This window comes from Ovis aries, chromosome X (genome assembly GCF_016772045.2).
Source record: "Ovis aries strain OAR_USU_Benz2616 breed Rambouillet chromosome X, ARS-UI_Ramb_v3.0, whole genome shotgun sequence".
NCBI lineage: Eukaryota > Metazoa > Chordata > Mammalia > Artiodactyla > Bovidae > Ovis > Ovis aries.
The window spans coordinates 79937752-79958466 of record NC_056080.1 but is presented as its reverse complement, the minus strand read 5'-3'; the positions used below and the strand labels follow the sequence as shown (position 1 = coordinate 79958466).

The 20715-nt window shown below is 57.0% G+C and overlaps 3 protein-coding genes across 9 annotated transcripts; all 3 read right to left on the bottom strand.

Moving 5' to 3' along the window:
• Window positions 1-669: 669 nt before the first annotated feature.
• Window positions 670-3366, bottom strand: UBL4A (ubiquitin like 4A). 5 transcript variants are annotated; one of them, XM_042241639.2, is made up of 6 exons: window positions 3276-3366; window positions 3017-3122; window positions 2501-2715; window positions 2286-2392; window positions 1725-1851; window positions 670-835 (listed from the first exon to the last, which is right to left on the bottom strand). In XM_042241639.2, the coding sequence occupies exons 1-5, from the start codon at window positions 3321-3323 to the stop codon at window positions 1728-1730; spliced, it is 600 nt and encodes a 199-aa protein (XP_042097573.1). In that variant the 5' UTR covers window positions 3324-3366; the 3' UTR covers window positions 670-835; window positions 1725-1727. The 5 variants fall into 5 exon arrangements, 4 of the variants coding, with proteins under 4 accessions (XP_042097573.1, XP_042097572.1, XP_027818835.1 ...); XR_006058230.2 differs by lacking the exon at window positions 1725-1851 and having other exon boundaries at window positions 2014-2392; XM_042241638.2 differs by having other exon boundaries at window positions 670-1851.
• A 622-nt stretch (window positions 3367-3988) lies between these two features.
• On the bottom strand, window positions 3989-7832 carry SLC10A3 (solute carrier family 10 member 3). 3 transcript variants are annotated; one of them, XM_027962780.3, is made up of 2 exons: window positions 6988-7832; window positions 3989-5809 (listed from the first exon to the last, which is right to left on the bottom strand). In XM_027962780.3, the coding sequence occupies exon 2, from the start codon at window positions 5693-5695 to the stop codon at window positions 4238-4240; it is 1458 nt and encodes a 485-aa protein (XP_027818581.1). In that variant the 5' UTR covers window positions 5696-5809; window positions 6988-7832; the 3' UTR covers window positions 3989-4237. The 3 variants fall into 3 exon arrangements, with proteins under 3 accessions (XP_027818581.1, XP_004023726.2, XP_027818578.1); XM_004023677.5 differs by having other exon boundaries at window positions 7640-7832; XM_027962777.2 differs by having other exon boundaries at window positions 7800-7832.
• Window positions 7833-8657: 825 nt separating this feature from the next.
• FAM3A (FAM3 metabolism regulating signaling molecule A) lies at window positions 8658-20502 on the bottom strand. The gene is made up of 10 exons (XM_027962781.3): window positions 20296-20502; window positions 19889-19961; window positions 17894-18001; window positions 17284-17307; window positions 15079-15202; window positions 14925-14983; window positions 14497-14547; window positions 13833-13917; window positions 13631-13757; window positions 8658-12680 (listed from the first exon to the last, which is right to left on the bottom strand). The coding sequence occupies exons 2-10, from the start codon at window positions 19899-19901 to the stop codon at window positions 12585-12587; spliced, it is 687 nt and encodes a 228-aa protein (XP_027818582.1). The 5' UTR covers window positions 19902-19961; window positions 20296-20502; the 3' UTR covers window positions 8658-12584.
• Between the last annotated feature and the right edge of the window lie 213 nt (window positions 20503-20715).

Genomic DNA, 20715 nt, shown 5'->3' with positions numbered 1-20715 from the left:
TCCAGTCACTGGCAAGACTTTCCCCCTCTCCACCATGCAGCAACTTCTTGCCCTAATATCACCAATGACCTTCTTGTTAGCTTGACAGGAGGCTGCCCTCTTTTGCTTCTTGGCAGCACTATACACTCTGTACCCTGGCTGGAGGGGCCTTCCTGGCCTCTGACTCCAAGCTCTCCCTGTGGCCTTGCGTCTGCAGAGGTGCCTTGGCCTCTGCAGTGTCTCCAGTTGGTGAAGTCTCCCCCAGGTCCAGTGCTCTCCCCTTTCTTCGGTCATGCTCTCTGGGAAGTAATTTCATGCATCCTCGCAGTGTCTGGGACATTGTGTCCACAGGCCCTCCGGAATGTCGTGGAAAACTGCACAGGGCCGCGGAATCAGCCTGTCGGGCCTGTCAGCAAGGCACCTACTATACACCTGGGAGACACCACTCCTGTCTCCATGGGCAGCCTGAGCTCCCCGATGACTTTCTGCACCCAGCAGATGGCTCCTAGCTACCACAGGGTCATCACCTCCCAGTCGGGAGGCACACAAGACTCACCAGCTGTCTCTTGTGTCTGTCAACAAGACCCGTCTGCACGCGTCAGCTCTCCCCGAGGACCCGGCCTTCCTGAGAGTTGCCCTCTCCCTTCCACAGCCCACCCAAGCCCCTGATAAAATGATGGAGGCACCCGGTTCTAAGCATCCAAAAGGGACAGCGTTTATTTGTTGGGGCAGCTGAGGAGGAAGCTACGCTAGAGGACGGGAAGGTGCTCCGTGCTGGCTGTGACCGAGGGGTTCGGTGGAAGCTGCAGGCAGCCATCTTCTGATCCTGAGGTAGAGGCCTGGGATGAAGCAGACACTGCAGAGTGCAGAGGGGAGGTAGGAAGAAACTGGGTATTTGGGGAAATCATTTATCTGCTGCCAATACCCCTGGACTTCTCAGTTTCGCAAACCAATACCTTCTCTTTATTGCTTAAACCTATGTCCTGTAATGGTTAAATCAACGATGGGGAAACCAAAAGCAGTTCAACTAATAGAGTTCCTTTCAGGTCAAAGTCTCACATGCACCTCTAGTGTGACTGAGAAGGTCAATATAAAATTTCCTGACTACAAAGAAATGAGAGCGTAGGGAAGTCTATCACATGAACCTTGTGGCAGTGCATGCCCAGCTCCTGGGTGGAGCCATGGACTTCCACCTGCTCTTCAAAGCCTTTGGCCCTCGAGCCACTGTCTGTCCTCCCCACCTGGGGACCCAGCACTTACCCTATGAGGCTCAGGCCGGAGAGTGGCCCAGGTGCCCTCCTCTGAGGAGCAGGTGCCTAGACGATCTCTACGACCCACCCCCCAGCTTCTGCCCCCACCCAGGTTCCCTCTCAGACAGTGAGTGGTGTGCACAGTGGGAGGCCCTGTCCACATGTGGCAGAGGATGGGCAAAGGGTACAGGGGCCTGCTCGAGTCACCTCGAGACCATCACCTGTCATCTCTAAAGGTCATGGACCGCTTGTGTCTGGGAGGAGAAAAGAAGGGGGTGCCCAGAGAAAATCTGTGACACTAAGGGCCAGGACATTCCGTCTCTGGGCCACGCTTGGCCATCACTCAGAATTTGGCCTCAGTTTGTATCTGGGACACAGGAGTAGGATGCCTACAGACTCCTGACCCCAGGCTTTGGAGCTAAAGAAAACTAAGAGAGTCTCAAGAACAGCCCTCACTGAGCAGAGTTGAAGGCTGGGGACCAACGTGGCACCTACGTGTCACTCCCCAGAGTCGGGTGACATCCTAGACTCCCCAGCCCGCCTTCCGTTTGAGTGCATACTGGTTGCAGTCACTAAGGGGGCCCAAGGCTGGCCATCACCTGACCTCTTGCCAATGCCGGACCTGTCAAGGATGAGGTGACAGAACTGGGCATCAGGGGCTAGCTGCTTCCCCTTCCAGGCCTGGAAAAGGTATTGCTCGAGGGTTTCTCCTCAGTGGGCTAAACCTGGAATGTCCATGGCCACCCCTCAGAACCCGTCTGAACGACCCTTTTCTCCTTCTCACCCTGAAGTACTTCTGGAAGCTGGCTGGACTCAGAATCTGGCTCCTTGCCTTCTCCGCTAGGAGCCTCGGCTGTCTCACCTTTTGTGCAACATGTGGGAGCCAACCTGGGTCAAGAGCTTTGAGTGGGGCCTGGCACCTAACATGAGCCAGATACAGGTACCCGAGTACCCGCCAGGCAGTATTATGAGCCAAGTTGCAATACAAGAAGACATTTAATGCTACATGCAGCTTGTGGCCTGGCCAGGCTCCTCCCCACACTCCGAGAATCCTACTTGGAGAACCCCTTCTCCATAGCTTCAGTCGCTTCGGGGTGCAGGAAGCGGCCAGCCAAACGTTCAATGTCATCCAGCGTCAGGCGGCTCAGGGACCGCTCATAATCCTGAAGAGAGAAAGCCAGAAGGATTCAGGGGTGTGGCTTGGGGCGGGGGGGCCCGCTGGGACAGAGGCAGGTGGGCAGGATGCAGAGGTCCTGGGCCACGCTTCTCACCCTCTGGAGTTGATCCAGGACTCTGCTGGCATCGGCGGCGCTGAAGTGCTGGGCCAGGATTCTGGAAATGAGCGGCCAGGCGGCGGGCGGTGGGGCTGGGGCCTCGGCCGTTTTCCGCGCAGTGCTTTCTTCCAGCAACACCTTCTCCAGAGGTTTGACCACTAGGTTGAGCTTGGAATTCGGCCCGATGCTGTAATCGGAGAGTCTTTTCCCATCTGTCCGAAAGAGAGAGGGAGAGGGAGAGAGGGAGAGAGGGAGAGAGGGAGAGAGGGAGAGAGGGAGAGAGGGAGAGAGGGAGAGAGGGAGAGAGGGAGAGAGGGAGAGAGGGAGAGAGGGAGAGAGGGTCGCACTGACCCTCGGAGAGCCTAGGCGAAGCGCAGCGGTGAACTCCCGGGATGGGGGTGGGGGTCACCTAGCCAGAGCCCCCTCCACCTACACTGCTGCCCGGGCCTGGGCTGGACGCCCCGTCCCCTGGCTTCCCGCGGGTCTCCCCCAGCGTCCCCTCTTCCTGGTTACCTGCCAGGGCCTTGCCCTTGAACAGCAGCCGCTGTTGGCGGACGGGGATGTTCAGCTTTTCGGAGACCAGATGTTTCAGCGTGGACACCAGCTCGTCCTCCGACACCTGTCCCGGCCGAGAAAGGTGGGCGGGGGGTGAAGCCGCGGCCCGCGCGGAGGGTGGCTCTCCCGAGGCGGCTAGCCCGCCGGGTCCGTCCCTTCCCGCGGCTCGATCCCGCACCCGCGGGGCTGACCGCGCAACCCAGCCCGGCGATGCTACCTGAAGGCTGCACTCGCGGCCCTGGAGTGCCTTCACCGTCAGCTGCATGGCGGCCGCCGAGGCGTCCACTCGGGCCGGCGCGCACCCCAACGGTCCGCCGCCGCGCGCCGCCGCCCCGGGCGCGCGCCGGAACCGCCCGCCGCCGCCGGAAGCATCGCGAGGGGCGAGCCGGGCATCGCGGCCCCGCCCCGCCGGCCCCTCCCCCCACAACCTGGACTGTCCTCCGCGGAGCCCGGGGCGACGGAGCCCAGAAGCCCGCGGAGAGTGGAAAAGGGTGGCGGGACCAGTCGGGCTCGCTCGAAGGAGTTGGGGAGCTGGGCCCGGGGAGACGGCGGGCCGGGAGTTCGCGCGCCACCGCCCGTGGGCAGAGCAGGTCAACGCTGATGCCCATCCCATCCCCTGCCTCTCAGGAGCCTGCAGAAGACCCGGCCCCGCCGAGCTCGTTTCACCACCCGCCGGCCTCTTTTTTACTTCACCTGTGGAAAAGCAACTGAGCTTGGGATCTGGTGGGGGAGTCAGGCCTCTGCCCTTCCCACTGCTTCTTCTAGAACAGATACACAGCTCTCAGAGGTGATGCAGGGGCGAGGAAGGCTAAATCTGGCCAGAGGTCACTGTGTCGCCAAGCCAGCCCTCCATCCTGGCCCACACCTACCTGGCCACACCACGCCCTTCCTTCCCCGACCCGCAGGCCTCAGAGGGCAAAGACAGCATGATACCCAAGCTTGCTTCTGTTTTATTGAAATATATTTTCTGGGCAGTGCCCGCTTACAGAACTCAGCATGGCCTCTTTGGCACTGAAAGCTGGAGAATAAAAAACGAGTAAAAAAAATAAGCCTGGATTTTTTTTTTTTTCTGAGTGCATAGTGCATGAGAACTAAAGGCCTTTGGTACACAAGAATGGTGGGGACAGTTGATGGAGGTTGGGGGCTGGGGGTGCCTGGTGAAAGCTTGACCCGGGGGCCTCAGGGAACGGTGCACACGCTGCTATAGATAAAGTGGCCAATTACTAAGGCCAGCATCTCCGAGGTGCCACTAAGTGCCACAAGGAAAGGGGCCTGGGAGGCATAGTCAGCCTGGAGGCGGCGGAGGGACAGCTGCAGCATGGCCAAGGCCAGAAGGCTGTTCTGCACCCCAACCTCGATGCTGACAGTCCGCCGCTGGGCCACTGGCAGATTCAGGCATGTGGCCAGGCCGTAGCCCACCAGGAGGCCGACCAGGGGCACTGTGAAGCCCACCAACACGATGGGCAGCCTGACGCCTGCCAGGATGAAGACCCCCATGCGGTAGGCCAGGAAGAGGCCACCCAGGAGCAGCACAAAGCTGAAGGGCTTGATGACATGCAGCAGCAGCTGCGAGAACTTGGGGAGCTTGGACTTGATTACCACGCCTGCTGCAATGGGGATGGCAATGAACAGCAGGGTCCCCAGGATCTTGGAAACAGGCACATGGAGTGTTTCATGGATGCTGAGCAGGCGACTGTAGATGGCTGAGGACAGCGGCAGGAAGCCGGTGGCAGCCACCGTTGAGATGAAAGTCATAGAGATGGCCAGAGTGACGTCCCCTCCGAGGAGGAGGCTGAAGAGGTAGCTCCCCCCGCCGCCGGGCGACGAGCAAGTGATGATGAGGCCCAGAGCCAGGGCCTTGGGCAGCATGAAGACCTTAGCCATCAGAAAAGCATAGAAGGGCATGACTAGGAACTGGCCCAGAAGGCCCAGCAGCATGGGCTGGGGGTTCTGCAAGAGCCCCTTCAGTACCTCGAGCTCCACTTTGCACCCAAATGAACACTTATTGACAAAGATAAGAGGCAGGAGCAAGTAGAGGATTGGGTTCTCTGAGAAGTGGACCAGGTTAGTGCCGAGGGTGATGGGGGTGTCTTCAGCGGGTGAGACCTTGATGCAGAAATCTCTCCGCTCTTCGATCAGCCTGGGCGGGGCCTCGCGGGGGTCCGTGAGCTGGATGTGGAGTGGGGCTATCCCAGGCAGGCCCGAGCGGATGCTTACCACGAAGCTGCCACCGCCGCCCCAGGCTATAGCACTCACATTCTTAATGGTCAGCACCTCTGGGTCCAGGGAGGTGACCCTCAGCATGGGGCTGGGTCCTGTCCCGTTGCCCTGGCCTGGGTAATGGCTTGTGATCACAATGATGCCCTCGCTCTCTTCTGGGAACTCAAACTCCATCACAGAGCCATCTCCAATGCTCAGGTAGCGGCCCCTGGTCAGGGGCATGGGATGGCCCAGAGCCGGGCTGAGACTGGCACTGGCTGTTCCCCGGGCCCCCCACAGCAGGCTGACAAGCAGCAGGGTGGCCCTGAGCATGCTTTGGGGGCCCGTGCAACCAGTGCCCCCTTCTGGGCCAGGCCACTGCAGGGAGCAGCCTTCACCACTCCTAAACACCATGGCTCCTTCCCAACGGTGGGGCATGCAGGCCCTCTGTGGCTTAGGAGACCAGCCTTGCTGGTGCCGTTGGGTGGTCCTCAGAAGGGTCCATGGGCGAGGTCTGGTGCTGGGCTCCCTTTCTTGATGGTAGAGCTCTTCCTGAGAAGAGAAGGGACATGGCGGTGGCTGGTGAGGGCGAGCAGCTGTGAGCCCAGGAGCATGACCGAGAAGCCCACTGCTGGGAGACTCAGCCGGGTTCCTTGCTGCAAGCCTGGGGATGGCCCTTGAGTGCCATTCGGGTGTCCCTTCCCCAGTCACAACTACCTCAAGCTTCCCCAGAAGGGGAAGGGACAGGTAGAACTTTGCCTTCGGCCTGCTGATTCAGGCTGATTTTGACAGTTCAGAGATGGCCTGACACCAGGGGATCAGCCCCAATCTTGTCACCACTAGCCTGTGCCCCACTTGCTTTGAGGCACAGTTGCGGCAGTACCACAACCAGGAGGAAATCTCTGAAGGACAGCCCAGGGATGCCCAGGAAGCAGGCCTGATGAGAGCAGGCCAGCTCACGGCATCTGAGTGTCATCTGACCAGCAGAGAGCAGCTGGCAAAGTGGTGTGGGCAGCGGGTGACCCCCGGGCCAAAGGCCCCATGTGCTGATGTTCACCACTGCCATGTGAACGGTGCTGCTGTGTGTGGCCATCTGGCCTACCTACCTGCTGACAGGGGCAAGATGGAGGTTCTGGGAGGAAGCAGGTCCCCTCTCTCCCCAGGGAAGTTGCCAGAAGGGGCAGCAGAAAGGGATCAGACATGGCCACGTGTCCACTGAGAGGTTTCTCCCCTTTCTGTCAGAGCTTTCACTCCCCTGGCAGGCCCAGAATTGGAGCTCCTAGAGCCACTGTGCCATCTGAGAGGCTCTGATCAGAGTTCAGGGATTCCTCCCATGCCCACGTGGACCCCTACCAGAGCCTAGAACTACCCTTGAGGAGTGTTTCTAGAGGGGTGGGCTGCCTCAAGGGGAAAGAAGGACGTTTGCCTCTTTCCACTTCTCAATTTGGGCAGCCCACACCCTATTGTCCTGCAGGAACTGGGGCAACCAAGATGAGGATACAGTAATTCTTCATCCTTACTGTTGACTAACTCATGCCTGGCATTGTCCGAGTATTGGAAGAGGCCCCTGCATCTCTAGATCCTATCGGGGATAGTCTCATTTGAGACTGGGGAGCAGTGGAAGTAGGTGGTGGAGGGCTGGTTCAGCACAAGGCTCATCCCTGGGAAAGTCATCCTCTACCACCCTGGGATGCCACAGCCTCTCCTGGCTTGGCATTTGGGTTACTTACCCTGGAGGCCTTGATCCAGCCTTGGGTCCCACCGCTGAAGAGGGAGGCAGGAAAACCAGAGGGAGCAGAAGTACAGTGGAGGGGACTCACAGGGAAGAAACAAAGGCACCTGGGACTGAAGCCACCGGTCTGGTGTGAACCAGTTCAGAAGGCAGAGGAGGTGAATGGCCATGCACCCCGTCGTTCCAGTACTGCTGGTGGCTTTGAGTCACTGTATGGGGGATCCGGCCCAGATCCCACCATTTCTGCTTGAGGTGCCAGGAGAGTTTGGGCAGATACGCCCCAAAACGAGGGAGGGTACCCCGGGTCAGCAGGTTTTCCCCTCACTGGCCAAGTGTTCGGTGTCGGTGCAGTTGGCAGTGCTGACCCGGGGCTCCTCCCTACCTGGGAGTCCGGAAGTTGTCGGACAGGGCGGATCAGAGCTCGGGCAGAAATTAGGGAGGGAGAGGGGGAGGAGCGCCCTGCAGCCGGCAGGCCGGAGATTCGCCCGGGCGGCCCCGGGATCCCTCACGCCACTCCCGGTCCCCGCGGCTGCACGAACGCCCGGCGGCGACCCTTCTCCGTGGCGCCCGGCCGCCACAGCAAGCGAGGGAGGAAACTGGCCGGAGCCAGAAGTCGCCTTCCGACCGCCCTTCTGGCCTGAGGCTCTCACCTGCCTCGGCGGCCCGGAAACGGCGCCGGAGCCAGCGCCTGCAGGGCCGGCGGACGCCCGCGAGCGCTGCCAGCCGGGGCTCCGCCCGGAGCCCGACGAAGCACCGCCTCCGCCTCCGCCCCACGCTCCCGCCCCTCCTACCCCACGGCGGTCCCCTCACCTCTCACCGTCGGGGCGGGCCTAGACCGGATGTGACGTAACACGGGAGCGACGAGTCTGCGTGCGTGCCCGCCGGTCTGGCCGCCTTCCGGGTCGCTGTGGTTTGGCGCTGGGCGCTGTCTCGTGTGGCTAGCGAGACGCGTATCCCAGTCTTCTGTGGTCGCTGCCAGGGCGACCCGTACCGGTAGGCACCCCACTCCTTCCCAACCACGCTGCGACCTCTGGGGGCAGTGGGACATATGCTTAGCCCTTAGCCAAGCTAGGACGCCCGGGAGCTGCTGCTTAGTGGCGGGACCCAGGAATCAGGGTTTCTGTCACGTGCCTACTCTGGGCGCTAGCCCTGTGGCCAGAGGGCCGACTCTGAAGGACCCAGACTCTGGGACCCAGTCTCGGCCATGTTCCACCTTCCTACGTTCAAGCAATGACCGAGCGCCTGTTTCCACCCTGTGAAAGATCAGTGGATTTTTGAATGTTTCAAAACTATTTGGGGCCACCAGCAAGGTCCTAAGGTTTCACGGAGAAGGAATGCAAACACATGGCATAAGGAAGGGCAAAAAGGTGGTGAGGGTGTAGAACATGGATATGAGAAGAAAGTGAACAAGTGTAGAATCAAAGGAGATTTGTATGTTCCCAAAGGTTGCTGGGCAACCGCAGTCAGGCAGCGGGACAATAGCTACCCACTGCTCTGGAAGAACCTCTTGTCAGGGCTGTGATGGAGGCCAGTGGTTCCCAAAGTTCCAGGTTCTTGCCCCAAGAAGGTTCCTAAGACACATCGTAGAGAATGTCCAAAAAGACCTGTAGCATATCTATTTTTATTTTCCCAACAAATGATAACTGTAATCATCTAAATAAAAACCTATTAATTTTAATTTAGCCTTATTTATTGAGAACTGTATTTGTGTGTTATAAAGTTCAGATTAGTACATTCATGTGATGTGTAAGCAGATAGACACACATGGTGGGGTGCACACTCAAGAGGGTTTATGTCAGTGATCAAGAAACATTCAGAGCTGTAGCTCTAGGCTGTTCTTTAGTCTCAGTTAAGACATAAGCCTTTTGTGTGTGTGTTGACTTAGTATCCCAGAAACTCTGTACTGTCCCTCTCAAATGGGGTTGAGAGGTCCTGATGGAAGCAGGGTGGCACAGGTGAGAGGGCACATGCTAGGCTGAAGACTGCAATTTTGCAAAGGAGCAGTGGTGCTGTCCTTGTCTGAGGATGGGGTAAAAGTGGCCAGAGAGAGAAGGGGGATGGATCAGCTGAACATTGAGGATGGAAAACCTAAACAATCTGTTTACCCTTGAGGAACCCTTCATTTTTATATTCCCAGCTGGATGAGAATTGGTGTCAGGGGTCAAGGAGAACAAATGTAGTTAGAAGGCTGCTCCCCATTATCATTAGTCTATCCAGCCTTCCCTGAAAAGCCAGAGGGGGCTGGTGGGGTGGGGGGTGTCTGACCTGAAGGAATTTGGAGGGCTTCCCTCCAGGAAAAAGGGGTGGCTAAATTAAAATTATGGGGTCACAAATAGTTGGACACGACTTAGTGACTGAACAACAAAAAAAACAAGAATGTTTGTAGTTAGTTTTGAGGATTAATAATTTACCCCAGAAGAGAAGGAAGGTCTCTATGAGTCAGTCAAGGATATCTAGTTCCAAAGGAGAAGTCATCTGGACCAAGAAAACAGATGGAACAAATGATAGTTACAGCTAAAAGAACATCAGGGCACTTCAGATGGGAGACCCACCGCCATCCCACTAACAGGGCACAGTGATGACGCTGAGAAGTGGACTTACCTCCTGCTTTCCCAGGCAGGGGCCTCCAGGAAGACTGTGATAAATTAGCAGGCACGGAAGGCATATTCTATACAAGCGTGAATATGGGATGCATTTGGTATTTACCGGGAAATGTAGTCACAACTGGCGTTTTTACAAGCCCAGCTACAGGTTGTGGTGCAAGTTTTCTTTAGTGGGCCATCTCTCTTCCACTCTTGGTACACAGGTTTGCATGTAGATGACCCCAGTGCTGGCCTCTGGGGGGGTGCATGACACAGAGGTAGCCAATCAGAGCCACACAGATTGAGGCAAAGATAAACCCATAATCCAATCTGGACCAATGAGAGGTAGTTCCCTAGGGACTGGGAAGATGGGAACTCTTTCTTGCTGGGGTTGCTCCCCCTGCCTGGGAAGTCAGCACATTTGAAAAAGACACGAATACAAAGAAAGGGGGGAGCTAACATACGAGAGCCCTGAGGACATGACTGGAGCTGGACTCACCCGCAGGTGTTGGGGGTCTGTTATAGGAAAATTCAGCCTCCTTCTGCTATCGTGGCTTTATTTTTGCATGTGCCAGTTGGGTTGGGACCCTGGCTCTTGTAACTGTAACTGAGGATGTCTTAACTCCTGAGGGTAGGCCTGGGGGACAAAACCCTGGTGGAGGAGGACCACTGGGTGTAGAAAGATGGTGCTCTACTTTGGAAGGTCTGGCGGGCTGCACACCACCCATTGTCAGCGTCCTGGCCTGTGTTGGGCCATGTGGGGGATAAAGCTGGCCTGCCTGCTGCTTCCATCTGTGTGAATCCAGTGTAAGCGATGAAGGTCTGGGGCAGGTCAGCTGGCATAGCAGTTGATAAGAGGCACCTCCCAGCCTTGCAGTTCGTCCCCTGACTAAGGCGCATTGCATTTGGGGCAAGTCACTAACTTTGTGGAGCCCTATTTAGCTGGCTTCTAACCGCCCAGCCCCAGGGAAGCTTTCCTAGGTATACCCGGGACCATTTTTCTTCTCTAAATGGGGGTCACAGCAGCACTTGCTCACTGGGGTTGCTGTGACGACTGAGCAGGTAATACATGCAGATGAATCACTGGCCACATGTTGATCCTTGTGGCAGCCCCAATGGGTACATCCAGATCCATCAGACTATTCTCTCTACTTTAGAGGATGTTGGAAATGTCCATAATAGAAGGTTAAAAAAAGATGAAGAACATAGATGATACTATAATGGTAAGTACTCAGTCGTTGCATCTTCCCTCATAGCTGACTTGGTAAAGAATCTGCCTGCAATGCAGGAGACCTGGGTTCGATTTCCTGGGTCGGAAAGATTCGCTGGAGAAGGAAATGGCAACCTACTCCAGTATCCTTGCCTGAAGAATCCCATGGACAGAGAAGCCTAGCAGGCTACAGTCCATGGGGTCGGAAGAGTCAGACATGACTTAGTGACTCAACCGTCACTTGTCGTTATGAACACTTGTCAAACACAGTGCACAACACCAAGAGGGAACCCCAATGTCCACCGTGGGTTTTGGGTGGTGATGATGCTTCAGTGGAGGCTGGGTATGAGGGAACTCTGGACTTTCTGCTCAACTTTGCTGGGAACCTAAAACTCTAAAAAACAAAGTTGATGTAAAAATGAAAACACCTCAAGTTCTTGGCACGGGGTCAGGCTGGTCTTCAGCTCGTGTGATCACCATCTCCCAGGCAAGCAACAGGCTGCCCTCACATCTGCAACTCCCTGACCCTTCATGGCTGTGACCACAGCCCCACAGCCACAGCCTCTCCTCCTGGGCCATCCCGGGACTCTCTCTCTTCTGCGCCTCCTTAAGTACCTTCATTTTCTGATAATGCACTCACACTCTGGCAGCACTTAACCCCTAGAGGGGGACTCAAACGTCCACTGCCCCCCGCCACGGTACCCTGAATGTGACCTGGCTGGTGCCCAATTGATTCCTCTACCTGGGAAGTCCAAACTGACTTCCTTCCTTTTCCTGACACCAGGCCATTTCTGCGCCGCTTTGTGTACTTTTCCAGCAAAACTCCTTATCATTTCTTGCTGGTTCTCACCCAATGCAGGGAAATAGAGCTGTGATCTCTGAGAAGTGCCAAATAGCCCCCCTACCTTGATCTCTCATGCCCTGATTTCAAAGGGATCTAAAGCTGAGCACTACGGGGAGATGCACCAGCTCTTGAGGGAGCGGGGGTGGGAGGGGGAAGCCTCCTGGGTTGATTTGAATCCCCACTTCTGTCCCTACGGGCCTGTGTCCAAGGGATTCAGCCAGTTTCCGGCAGCCAGAATCAGCTTTCCGGGCAAGGCTACAGGGATGTCCACTTGGCAGAGGGGCCTTTGGACGACATGTGCCCTGGAGACACAGGCCACTACGAAGGGTGTGGAGGAGAGTTGGTTGAGCCTCGGGGACGTGTCCCTCCCCCAGGACACCAACACCCCTGTCTCCCCCCGCTGAACACACTTCATTCTATTGGGGGCCACCAGTTTATTAAGAGGTCATGGAGAAGGCAGGCCCTCTGACCAACCACAGGGGTGGCCACCTGCCTCTCCAGAGACTGCCATCAGGCTGCAACTTCAGCACACAGCTGGCCTGGCTCCAAGGTGGCCGCCCCTCCCTGGAGGTGGCCAGGTGGCCCAGCGTGATGAATCATGCTGGAAACAGGCCTGGCCCATGGAGCCACAAGGCACTCTGGGATGCAGAGGTTCTGGAAGATGCCCAAACCTTCTAGGCAGCCACTACCAAACCTGGGGCTGCAAGTGCTTGGGACTTGCCTGGCTGGGGGTGGACTAGGGGAGCAGCTTTCGGAAAAGGAGACAGGTATTTGGGGTTCCCCACAAAGTGCGACGGGTCCGCTGGGCAGCCCCCACTACTGGTCACGGTCTGGTCGCTGGTCACCACCTCAAAGCCCTGACGTGCTGGGCGTGGGGTCGGGGCCTCAGCCCTGTGCTGGCGCCTCATCAGGGGCCGGGCACATGCAGCCTTACTCAGTTTCATCTGCGAGTCTGGCCTCTAGCTGGCTGTGGGCCTCCTGGGAATGCAGCCCTCCATTTCCAGCGCTTCGGGCCAGCCTTCGTACTTATTGGTGTGCTTGCTATTCTTCATGTGCTGTGGGGTAGAAGAAGGCATGGACTCATCCTCGGCCACCAGGGCCAGACAGACCCTCCATCCTCTTGGGCTGGGGTCAACCAAGCGGGCATTCTCTGGGTACCCAGCCCCGTCTGCCAGTGCCTCAGTGTTTTCAGCTAAAGATGGCAGCAGCTGTCCCCTTACAGCTGGAGGGGGTCAGGTTCTCAGAACTCAGGTGGGCCTGGCCCATGCTGGGAAGGGAGGGACGGGGTGTGTCCCAGCCCTCACCTCACCCACAGGGAGCCCATGAAGGCTGTGCCAAGAGTGAGGCCCAAAGGGACATTTCTTGTCTGGGAGGCGAGCTGCTCTTTTGGCAGCTGGAGCCTTCTAGAAACCACTGGAATGGCCTGTTTGCCTTGCTCTGTTGCAGGGAGCAGAGTTTGGGGGGGCGGGGGGCCTCCCAATGAGGGCAGCTGAGGAGCAGGGTGTACAGGTTGAACTGGGGTCCTGGATTTGGCAGGGATGGGACATCACTGAGAATCTTTTGGGGGTGGGGGTGGTGCTGTACCACGTGGCATGAGGGAACCTCAGTTCCCTGACCAGGGATAGAACCCCTGCCCCTTGCCCCCTGCCCCTTGCCCCCTGCCCCTGGCAGTGGAAGCATGGAATCTTAACCAAACGACTGCCAAGATGTCTGGTGAGCATCTTGAAGATGTATAGGAGGGAGGTGTCTTAACTGTGACTCTTGCTCATATGAAAGCTTTGCCATTCAAAGGTTCTTTAGGGGGAAATCCAGATAAGAGAGAGATCAAAGTTACTGCCCTCCTTGTGCAGAGCCAGGATCACCATGGGGCAGGGGGCAGGTGTGCTGAGCAGAATTCAGGGAAGGCCGTGGCATGAACAGAAGGGGACCTTGGAGGATGCAGGCCAGAGGGGCGGGCAGACTGCCCTGGGCCAGGCAGTGGGGGTACCAGGCTTTGTGCCCATACCTGCTCAAAGGGGCTCTTATTCTGCACACCCTTGGCCCCCACAAACACCCAGCTGTCCCGGAAGGCCAGGTCCTTGACGTTCTTGCTGCCCAGATCACTGAAAAGCTTCCGGGTCTCTTCATTCATCCTGCCGCACAGAAGGAAGAGAGGTGAGCTGTGACCCTAGATGGATGAGGCTGAGGCGCCCTCGGCCATCACTTACTTGGTGGCTGGGTCGTCGTAGGAAGCCACAAACACTAGGGTGCCTTCGTGAAGCGGCCGGATGAACTTCAGCAGGTCGTTGACATCTGGGGGAACAGGTCCCATGGAGCACTGGCCACCTCTGAGCACCCCACCCTCATCAACCCCTGTTCTCCAAACGAGGAAACTAAAGCAGGGAGCGGGCCAGGGATTCATGCCAAGCCAGGTCGCCAAGTGAGTTTAGGAACCAAATAAGAAGAAATAGAAGAGTTTAGGAAACAAGTAAGGAAAGAAAGAAAATGGGAAGTCGCTCAGTCATGGCCGACTCTTTGCGACCCCATGGACTGTTGCCCACCAGGTTCTTCCGCCCATGGGATTTCTCCAGGCAAGGGTACTGGAGTGGGTTGCCATTTCCCTTATCCAGGGGATCTTCCTGACCCAGGGATCGAACTCAGGTCTCTCACATTGCAGGCAGATGCTTTACCATCTGAGCCACCAGGGAAGCCCAGAAAACAAGAAGCCAGGGCCAAAGCCCTGACGGTACACCGGTCCTTCTCCCCACCTTTTCTGAAGGCAAGGGAGCACTTGAGCTGCCCCGGGGGAACCTATAGAGGGGAACATCGTTCAGGGCAAAGGAGCTGTCATTCCACCCACAGTCAGAAAGTGGTAGTGGTAGCCTGACTCACCTCCCGCCCACATGTCAAAGGCGCGGGCCTCGATGAGGTCTCCATTTACCCCTGGGTAGAGGGAAGAATTGGGCACTGCTGCAGGAGCTGCCAGGGTGATGCCACCCAGAGCCCCCAGATCAGCAGCCCTTCCAGAAGCTCCCCCCAACGTGCTGTTGGTTCATATGCCAGGACCCACCCAAGGCTGTCAGACACTGGCGGCCCTCCAGAGGCTCCCCAGGCAGCAGCCTCCCATCCCTGGAAAGTTCGAGATCTTCACTGCTACCTTGATCTTGTCCATCGGGTCACCTCTTCTGTGGCACCTTCAGCTCCCACACACTGCCCCCTACCGCCCCAGGCCCCCCCCTGGGACTTCCCAGAATGGGCATGTGGACAGAGGGTGGCAGGCTGCCACCCGGCTTTGCGTCTCTGCTCCATGGGGAACTCACCATTCACCAGGGCAATGTTCAGTCCCCGGCCCACGTTGTCCTTGACACTGCTCATGAGCCTGGCAGGGGGACAGAGCTTTCCAATGGCCCATCAATGGCATGCAGCCCCTGCTTCCCTCCCTGCCCCACCCTGGCCCTGTCCCGAGAGGCTCACATCCTGTCTTCCAGGCAGATCTTGGGTCCAATGACGTTGGCAGCGCCGCTGACCATACGGAAGGCCAGGTGCTCCTCGGGGCACGGCTGGGGCAGACCGCATTTGTACTTCCTGGCCCGCGGCTCTGTGGGGACAACCAGCGTGACTCCTGGCCCTGGCCCTGGGGGCACTGGACACCTGAGAGGGGGTGGTCAGGCCAGCCCATAGGGACAAATGAGTGATCACAGACCAGGGGACTGGCGTGCGGAGGAGACATGGCTCAGGTTAAGGTCAGGGACCCTCAGGGAGGCTCTTTGGCCACTGGTGGGAGAACAGAGAATAGCAGGAGAGCCGCCAGGTGTGTTACGAGGTGAATTGTGTTTCCACAGAAGAGGCTCTGAAGCCCCAGGACCTCAAAACGTGACCTTCAGTGGAAACAGGGTTACTGACATTATAATTCATTTAGAGGTCATCACCCTGGAATAGGGTGAGCCCTAAATCTAATGACTGGAGAGGAAATGGCCACCCGCTCCAGTACTCTTGCCTGGAAAATCCCATGGACAGAGGAGCCTGGTAGGCTACAGTCCATGGGGTCACAAAGAGTTGAACACAACTGAGCGACTTCACTAATCACTTTAAATCTAATGATGTGTGGTCTCAGAAGACAGAAGACACAGACGTGGAGGAGAAGGCCATGTGAAGATGGGCGCCAAGACAGAAGGGATGAAGTCACAAGCCAGGGGCCACCTGGGGCTACCAGAAGCTGGAAGATGCCAGAAGGAGCCTCCCCTGGAGCCTCTGGGATGAGAGTAGCTTTTCAATACCTAGGTCTCAGACTCGGAGCTTCTGGAACAGAAAGAATATCCTTCTACTGTTTAAGCCACCCAGTTTCTGCCATTTTGGTGTGGCCACCCCAGGAAATTGATACAGAGTTTGAGACCAGGAAGTGGGGTGCTACTGTAATAAATCCCCCAAAATGTGGAAATGGCTTTCCAACCGGGTAATGGGTAGAGGGTGTAGGATTCTGAGGTACTTCTTAGAAAAGGTCTAGATTGCCTTGAAGAGACTGTTAGTAGACATACAGCCATTGGAGGTAATTCTGCTAAGGGCTCAGAAAGAAGGGAGAACAGTAGAGAAAGCTGCTACCCTTATGGAGAATACACACATCACTGTGCCCAGAATGTCACTAGAAATGTGAATGCTAAAGGTGCTTCTGGTGAGCTCTGACAGAAATGAGGAATGTGTTCTGGGACACTGGCCAAAAGGCCACCCTTGTCATCAAGTGGCAAGGAACTTGGCCAAATTGTGTTCTAGTGTTTTGTGGAAGGTACAACTCGTGAAGGCTGAACTTGGAGATTTCTAAGCAGAGTGTTGAGGATTTCTCCTTGTTGCTCACAATAACATGGGAGGGAAGACAGACCAGTTAAGCATGAAAGAACCAGAATGTAAAGGTCTGGAAAATTCTCAGCCTAACCATATTGCAAAAAAAAAAAAAAAAAAAAAAAAAAGAGAAGGGCAAGCTCAGGAGACAACACCCAGGATGTGGCTGGACAACTGTTTGTTAAGAGCTAGGCGGGTGACTTGTGGACTCACTCAGCTGTGTCAGCAGAAGCCAGGAGAGAGAGATGATGTTACCCAGGAATGATCTGGAGGACTCTTTTGTCTATAGCTTAGACCCTCATGAATTCCAAAGGAGATCAACAAGGTTTTTGAGACTTGTATACAAGTAGGAACATTCCTAGGCTGGGCTGAGAGAGACAGACAAAGGATGGAAGGGAGGAAGGATAATTCCAAGGGCAGATCAATAGTTGCAGAGGCCACAGTTGGCTTGGACCCAGAGGGAGGGTAAGATCGTCCCCTATATTCCAGAGCCCCACCAACCTCCACCCCCTCAAAGGCCCAGGGATTCTTCTTAGGCTTTGAAATGGAATGGATCTGCCCTGCTGGGATTTGGACTTGCTTGAGACTGATGACCTCTTTATTCCTTACAATTCCTCCCTTTCAGAATGGCGATGTCTATCCTATGCCTGGCCCCCTAGGTATTCTGGAAGGAGGTAACTTGTTCTCTGGTCTCCCAGCATGCAAGCAGCTCCAATGGGCTATAGTATGGGGAGGGGTAAATGGAAAAGAGAAACCCTGGTGGGCTGGGTACAAGCACGGCTGTCACAAAGGTGGTTGGAGGGGGGCAGGCACACTGCAGGAGCAGTGAGGTGACAGGAACCTTACCTGCAGTCACTGAGTTCTCTTGGCCTGTGGGTACAGAGAGTTGTTTCTGTTAGTAGGGCAGCCTGGTCCTGTACCAGGAAGTCAATGTGGAGGGCAAGCCAGGATCAGGGGCCAGGGGCTATGCCAGGCTGACCCTGGCACATACATTCCTGGGCAAGTCTAAACGTTCACATGCAAAGCTCTCTGTTCCAGGAAAGGGTGGATGGGACTTGTGAAAAGTCCTTAGAGATGAGGTGTCCCCGGCAAGAAGGGGTCAAGTTCCCTCCCCATCTCAGAACCCAGTGGAAAGCCTCTGGGGACCAACAAGGGCATCATCCCCAAGATTCAGCTGAAGCCCCCCTGCCCCCCACTCAGGCTCCAGTGACTCCAACTGAACTGGATGAATCCTAATGAGTGGGGATTGGTGTATCCAGCCAAAGCAACTGGGTGGTAAGGGTCAGGCTGTGCCGGATACCAAGAGGCAGACCAGCGAGGACAGCTCCCGGTGTCTCGCCAGGAGGAGACAGACAAACCAGACCACTGCCAGCCCCATCCTGAGCCTCAGCCCACAGGTCTGGGTGCCTGCTGCCAGCGACCCTTGTAGCAGGGTGAGGGAAAGTCCCACACTCACTGGTGAAGAGTTGCTGGATCCGAGGAAAGCCAAGGCCACCAAGGAGGATGCTGACTACGATCCAGGTGACAGTCACGGTGATGACCAGGGCCACGATGCGAAGGGGGCCTGGAGGCAGGGCAGACGTGAGCTAGGCCACCTCTGAGGGCAGCAAGCTCCTGGACGACCCCAGGCCTTCTCATGAGCGGATCTCCTTATCCGCTGGGGAGGAAGGGATGGGAGAACAGGAGCGGAGGGCGGGGGGGGACCTGCGGCTGCCCACCAGGCACGAGAAGGGGATCAGCTCCTGGTGGGTGAAGGAGGAAAGGCCGCTGCACCTGGAAGGCCCTTGGCTTGGTTCTCCCTAGTGGTGTGGAGGGGCCTTCCAGAGCCCCTGCTCGAGAGGGCTTTGCCCCCTTCCCGTGCTGATGGAGAAGCCCCCTAACCCCTGAGGTCCCCATGTGTTTGAGTCCCCGCCATCCTGCCCTCCTTTCTCCTGCAATGATGGAGGAGAAGGCTCTTACCCCTTTAGAAGGCAGGCAGCCCTCCCTTCCCCTGCTGTGAGCTGGGCGCCCAGCTCCCCACCCTGCCTGGGGTTCTTGAAATAGCTCACTCTGTCTTACTCTTGGTCATCTATAGTCAACATCTCCCGTCCTCCAAAGACACAGGAGGACGGTCCTCCTTGGGGATCACGTCCCTAGCCGGCCGCTGGCCTCTGTCCGCTCCCTTCCCCTTCTCTCAGGCCCCTCCAGAGTCGCATATGCTGGCTCCTCCTTCCTTGCATAGACTTCCCTCCTGGTTCCTCTGTCTTCCGATCACCTCCTCTCTGCACGGGCCTCCATCAGCTCCATAGGACAGCCTGTCGCCAAGGCCCCTGGCCCAGGACCTTCTGGGGTCAGCGCCCCAGGGTTACCTGTGGGCCCTCGTTGTTTCCAGGCTGAAACCCTTCTGGGCTGGCACCCTGGAAGCCCATATAATGCTCTTCACCCTTCTTGTCCTCCAAGACTGCCCTGAAGACCTGGGCTTGTCCTGGTTTCTGTCCCACATGGCCTTCTCACCTCCTTCCATGGACTCTTCCCGGATCATGTCATCCATTCTCCTTGTCCTTAACGTTTATCTCTGGCTCTATCCTGTCTTCTGAACCACATCTATATAGCCAACTGCTACTTTAATATTGATATTTGGATATTTCACAGGTGTCTCTAACTAAATATTAAAACAGAACTCACCTTCTCTCTTCTACCCCAAATAAGCAAATTCTATTCTTCCAGTATTTTGTGTTTCAGCAAATGATTCCTCCATTCATACAGTGCGGCAAGTGAAAACATTGCGGAATGACACTGGGAAATCTCCAAATCCTGTATCCATACCCTTTTCTCACTCTTCCCTCCTGCATTGACTATCTGTATAAGGGCCCTCCTCTGCTCCCAGCCTTTAACTGACATTCACAGAACAGTGACTCTTGTTTTCCCAGCCCAGCCCTGACCACTCTTGAGGCCACATCTTCCCAGCCAGTTCCTCATGGGCCAGCTTCCCTGGGATACATTCATAGTGCTGCAACCTTTGCCACTAGGAAGTCCACCCTGATGGGACCCCAAACCCGCTTTGTCTCAACTGTCCAGGCAACAGCAGAACTGGCAGTGGGTTCCCATCTGAGCCCAGGGCCACTTTGATCAGCTTCTTGTCTAAGACCACCGCATCTCCCTGTCCACCTAGCTGCTGCACTCCTTGGGGCGTCTCTCACATAGCTTTTTCCAAAGAGTGGCCAGTCACCCCGTTTGGGAGAAACAGACTACCATACCCCTCTTCTTACGACGGAAAGAGCTGGGAGCTGAAGTCCTCAGAAGAGAAAGGATTTGCTCAAGGTCATAGCATGAGTGTTTCTGCAAACCCCAACAAACCCAGTGGTCCCACCACTCCCGCCCTGCCTGCCCTTCCAGATAGACCTCTGGGCAGCTGGGCCTCCAGCCGAGTCTGCTTTCCAAGACTCTCCCTTTCACGGGGGAAGCCACCCACCTGCTAACCTCATGTCCACTTCTCTCGTTGGGCTGGGGCAGCCGGCAGGTGCAGCCTTTGGGGACCCTGCACTCTGGGGAGGGGGGCAACAAAGCAGAAGAGCAGGTTTGGGTGGGGGTCAGGGACGACCTCTTGGTGGGCCCCAGTTATGGTGCAGGCATGATCGGTGCGCTGATTTGCTGGTCCAAGTCCCTGGCCAGGCCCCTTGGGGACGTGGAGAGGAGCACGGCTGGGACCGGAGGGGACGCGGGAACCAGGCGGCTCAGGATCGAGCTCCCGGGAGCCTCTGGGGCTGGGAAGTGGAAGTGGTTCTCCCAGATGCGGGTCCTTCCCGCGGGAGGCCGCCCCCACCCCTCCGGGCATGGAGGCCAGCGACGCGGGCCGGGCCGAGCCGGCCGGAGACTTGCCTGACGCCGCGGGGAAGGATGCGAGCCGGATTGAGGGCAGCGTCGTGAGGCTAGCCGCCTCGCTCTACTTGGCGAGGCCAGGGAGCTGCGCGGGGCAGCTCGAGAGGCCCAGCAATGGCGACTTGGGGCGAGAGCACGGCAGCGGCTGCCACCGCCGTCACCGGCTAGCGCTAGGCAGCCGGCTACCAGGTAGGAGGGGCCCGAATTGGCTCCGCCCCCGACGCGCTCTCCGGCAGAGCACCCGGGCCGGGCTCCGGGGGGAGGGGCCACGATCGGCCCCGCCCCTGACGTCTCCCCTGAGACTTCGCTTAGCGGGGAGAGCCCCGCCTTCCCAGGCTTTGAGGGCGGGGCTACGCTCCTGCCCGGCGCGCAGATCCGAAGCCTACAAATGGGCTTCAGGATCCTGGGGCGTAATGAGAA

Bases quoted from the DNA above. Each gene is read 5' to 3' on its own strand.
- SLC10A3 (XM_027962780.3), bottom strand. From the start codon at position 5,695: ATGCCCCACCGTTGGGAAGGAGCCATGGTGTTTAGGAGTGGTGAAGGC.
- FAM3A (XM_027962781.3), bottom strand. The intron at 14,548-14,924 runs GTGAGTTCCCCA...CCCTCTACCCAG, and splicing joins GAACATTGCCCTGGTGAATG to GGGTAAATGGAGACCTCATC. The intron at 13,758-13,832 runs GTAAGTGATGGC...TCTGTGCGGCAG, and splicing joins TACGACGACCCAGCCACCAA to GATGAATGAAGAGACCCGGA.
- UBL4A (XM_042241638.2), bottom strand. From the start codon at position 3,323: ATGCAGCTGACGGTGAAGGCACTCCAGGGCCGCGAGTGCAGCCTTCAG. The intron at 3,123-3,275 runs GTAGCATCGCCG...CGGCCGGGACAG, and splicing joins GCCGCGAGTGCAGCCTTCAG to GTGTCGGAGGACGAGCTGGT. The intron at 2,716-3,016 runs GTAACCAGGAAG...TCTTTCGGACAG, and splicing joins CAAGGGCAAGGCCCTGGCAG to ATGGGAAAAGACTCTCCGAT.